Source organism: Meles meles, chromosome X (genome assembly GCF_922984935.1).
Source record: "Meles meles chromosome X, mMelMel3.1 paternal haplotype, whole genome shotgun sequence".
Classification (NCBI taxonomy): Eukaryota; Metazoa; Chordata; class Mammalia; order Carnivora; family Mustelidae; genus Meles; species Meles meles.
This window is the reverse complement of record NC_060087.1, coordinates 90137683-90141377: the sequence shown is the minus strand read 5'-3', so window position 1 is coordinate 90141377 and position 3695 is coordinate 90137683. Positions and strand designations below refer to the sequence as shown.

The 3695-nt window shown below is 41.4% G+C and overlaps 1 protein-coding gene across 1 annotated transcript; it reads right to left on the bottom strand.

The window, feature by feature from the left end:
- Window positions 1-1253: 1253 nt before the first annotated feature.
- On the bottom strand, window positions 1254-1886 carry NCBP2L (nuclear cap binding protein subunit 2 like). The gene has a single exon (XM_045996185.1). It carries the CDS (start codon window positions 1861-1863, stop codon window positions 1336-1338), a length of 528 nt encoding a protein of 175 aa, XP_045852141.1. The 5' UTR covers window positions 1864-1886; the 3' UTR covers window positions 1254-1335.
- Between the last annotated feature and the right edge of the window lie 1809 nt (window positions 1887-3695).

Below are 3695 nucleotides of genomic sequence, written 5' to 3'. Positions count from 1 at the left end.
TCAGACTATAGTGATTGTAAGCAACTAAAAGTTTTTTGGATTGTTTGTTACTAACTTAGGTAACAATAGAAAAAGTAAATAAAGTGCTGTTAACTATATTGAGAGGATGGAGAGAAGTGAAAATGTGGGTGTTAAGTGAACTAAATCCAAAAGCAGGAAGTCAGTTTGATGATGTTTAAAATGAAAATAAACAGTATATGCAGTCATGCTATTTAGAAATATGAAGGAAACTACCAGGAAAGAAACCGCCCACCTCCCCCCAAAAAAAACTTGCCAAAAAATTAAGGGGCTCCTGGCTGGTTCAGTCAGAAGAGCATGTGACTCTTGATCTCATGGTTGTGAGTTCGAGTCCCACATTGCATGTAGAGATGACTTAAAAATAAAATTTTAAGGGGCTCCTGGGTGGCTCAGTGGGTTAAGCATCTGCCTTTGGCTCAGGTCATGATCCCAGGGTTCTGGGATGGAGCCCCATTTGGGGCTCCCTGCTCAGCGGGGAGCCTGTTTCTCCTTCTCCCTCTGCCACTTGCCCTGCTTGTGCACTCTCTCTCTGTCAAGTGAATGAAATCTTAAAAACATAAAAATAAAAATGAGGTCTTTAAAAAATTAAAAGTTATTGCCAAGGGAGTAGGCCTGGGGTAGGAATTGGTGTGGCAAGAGAATTTTTGTTTCATTATAAACTCTTCCAGATTTTTTTTTTAAAGATTTTTTATTTATTTGACAGAGAGAGATCACAAGTAGGCAGAGAGGCAGGCAGAGAGAGTGAGAGGGAAGCAGGCTCCCTGCGGAGCAGAGAACCCGATACGGGGCTCGATCCCAGGACCCTGAGATCATGACCGGAGCCGAAGGCAGTGGCTTAAACCACTGAGCCACCCAGGCGCCCCACTCTTCCAGATTTTTAAATGTTTTTTATGCTAAAATAATGTGCCTTTATTCCTTTGATAATTCTTCTAAATTTCCATTGATTTGACTTTATTTTACACAAGCTCTTTAAAAAATCATTTCAGGCCCTGGAAACATGACCATAAAATCTTCCTGAAATGGTAGTTGTGCTTTGGTTGACTCAGATACCTAATTTATACCTAATTTATTCCTAACATCACTTTTGACCACCAGGCAGTCAAACTGGAAATCCGACAACCCGCTTCAAAATTAAGACAAGAGCAAAAGGATGTTTTTGTTTGTGCCATTTAATAACATTTCAGAGAGGAAAAATACAACCAAAGGGTCTCTGCTCAGCACATAAAGTAATTTCGACTTGTTACAAAATGGATTATTTGCTGACCTGGTGTTGTTCCTTAATAGACTTTTCCAGGGGCCAGAGCTGCAGGTTTTTCCCTAATGGATTCCTCTTCTATCACAGCCCTGAGCCCGTTTTCCAGAGCCACCCCTACCACCATCAAAATCTTCGTGCAAGGTATTTCTTACCTGGCCCCCAGGTCGGTGGTGGCCATACTGCCTGCCTTCTCTAAAGCCCAGATCCCAATCTGTGTGGATAATATGATCATCTAGGCAGGTCCCATTTAGGAACCACATGGCATTTTCAGCATCAAGTCTGTTATAGAATTCTACAAAACAGAAGCCACATGCCTTTTTCTTAATTTTATCCAGGCCCATAAATACATGCTTGATGTCACCACATCTACTAAAGAGCTCATATATTTGCTCTTCGGTGGTTTGAAAGGAAAGATTCTCCACATAGAGAGTGGAGCTCTCCTTCGGTAGTTTCTCGTGTTCATCATTATCGCCACCGAGCTGCTGGTCCTGGTACTCGCTCAGCTCCAGGGAGGAATCGCCTTGCAGAATTCTCAGATCGTTGGACACGGTGCCCAGTGGACGCCGTGATGGCAACTGCTGGCGATCCATCTTAGAATCAGTGACACTGCCAACAAAACCCTAAATTAAATTTAAAATAATAATAATAAAGTTACAGGGAAGGAAGCAGAAACACAAAGTTGTGTATATTTAAGAAGTTTGTGCCCTGATGCATAGACACCACAGCTCTTGACTATGAGGATCGCGTCAAGGCAAACCCAAAATGGAAACTTCCAGGCCCCAGAAACATGGTCATAAAATGCAGCTTCACGAGTCTTCTTGCAAGGGAAGCTACACCGTCTTTGGTTGACTCAGCTCTTACATACCTAATCTATTACCAAAAAGCACATTTAATGACAGAATGCTCTTGGAAAATATGGCATAAAACAGTAAAATGGATCAAATTTTCATGGAGAATGAGTACTACCATCATTCCTGATCGAGAATTAAGAATCTAATAAATCAGATATCTATAATCAGGGTCAAAACACAAATACAGCTAACCTCTCATGGCTTAAAATAACAAATTCACGATCCAAGTCTGCAATATGGAAATCAATATATTGTACTGTTAGGTTATACAAAAAGTCCCTATATATACACTATAAGTGTACATGCAGCTCTATAAAAACGAAAACTTCCTAGCATCATAAGTTTGACCTAAATTAAGATAAGATTTTACTAGCAATAAATCCACTTTTCATCTTGGACTTAGTAGGCCCTGTATGTGATTACTTGAATATTCCATCTATTTAAAAAATCTCCCCAGAGAATTTTAACTAATGCCCTTTACCCCTTGACTAAATTTTCCTGCTGCCCTCAGAGACATTAAAAATGATCCAATCAGTTTTAGCTATACTTTTCAAAAATAGGCATTAGTTCCACACACACCCCCATTTAGCAATAGTTCCCAAGTTTTAGTGTGCAAGAAATACCTGCAGAACTGGATGGAAATGCAAATTTTTGCAGCCCGCCCTTCAGAGATTCTGACTCAGTAGATCTAGGGCAAGATCCAGGAACTGATGTTCAACAACTAACCTGCACCCCTCGCCCCTCCGTGATCCAGAAGTAAGTGGCATAAGGACCACACTTGGAGGAACCCTGCTGAGGAAATGCTTTCTCCTAAACACTTCATGAACACTCTTTTCTTGCCAGGCACTATGCAAGGTGCTATGAACCCAAGAATGAAAAAGACATGGCAAAAGTACAATGTTCAGAAATTATCTGTATCCCTGGCACTAAGCATGAACAATGATCTGCACAGACACAGGAGACATGCAATAAATATCTGTCAAATGAATGCATGCATGAGTTCAGAATTGAGTGATGAAGTCAGACAAGTAAGCAAGAAAATACAATATGGCATGATCGACACTGGTATAGAGCTATACAAGGGGGAAAGGGAAGAAGGCAATGAACATTTACTGGGGATCTACTCTGTGATGGGCACTGTGGTCACTCTCCACTACATCATACAGGAGAAGGAGAAGCAGTTACCCAGCGTAGGGGCATCAGAGAAGGCTTCCAGAAGGAGAGGCTGCAATGCACTGACTCTCAACAGACAAGGTGGGTGAGTGTGTGTGTGTGTGTGTGTGTGTGTGTGTACGTGCACACACATATGTGTTTGGAAGGAAGATGTAGAAATTTCAGAAATGAACCAGACACAGAAAACATGTACAAGGACAGAGCACAGTCAAAGAAAAATAAAATAGAAAACTGAAATAGAAGCCTAAATAAAACCAGGTGTAAACAACAGAGCTGTGCAATTCAAAGCAATGAAAATGGGCGGGGGTGGGGGCTGCCTATTTAGATGTCATTTGAAGAGCGGTAGGAAGCCCACTGCCCAAAAACCATCTTCCTGACAGCCTGTCGATGATGGCTGA

Coding starts and splice junctions, on each gene's coding strand:
- NCBP2L (XM_045996185.1), bottom strand. CDS start 1,863: ATGGATCGCCAGCAGTTGCCATCACGGCGTCCACTGGGCACCGTGTCC.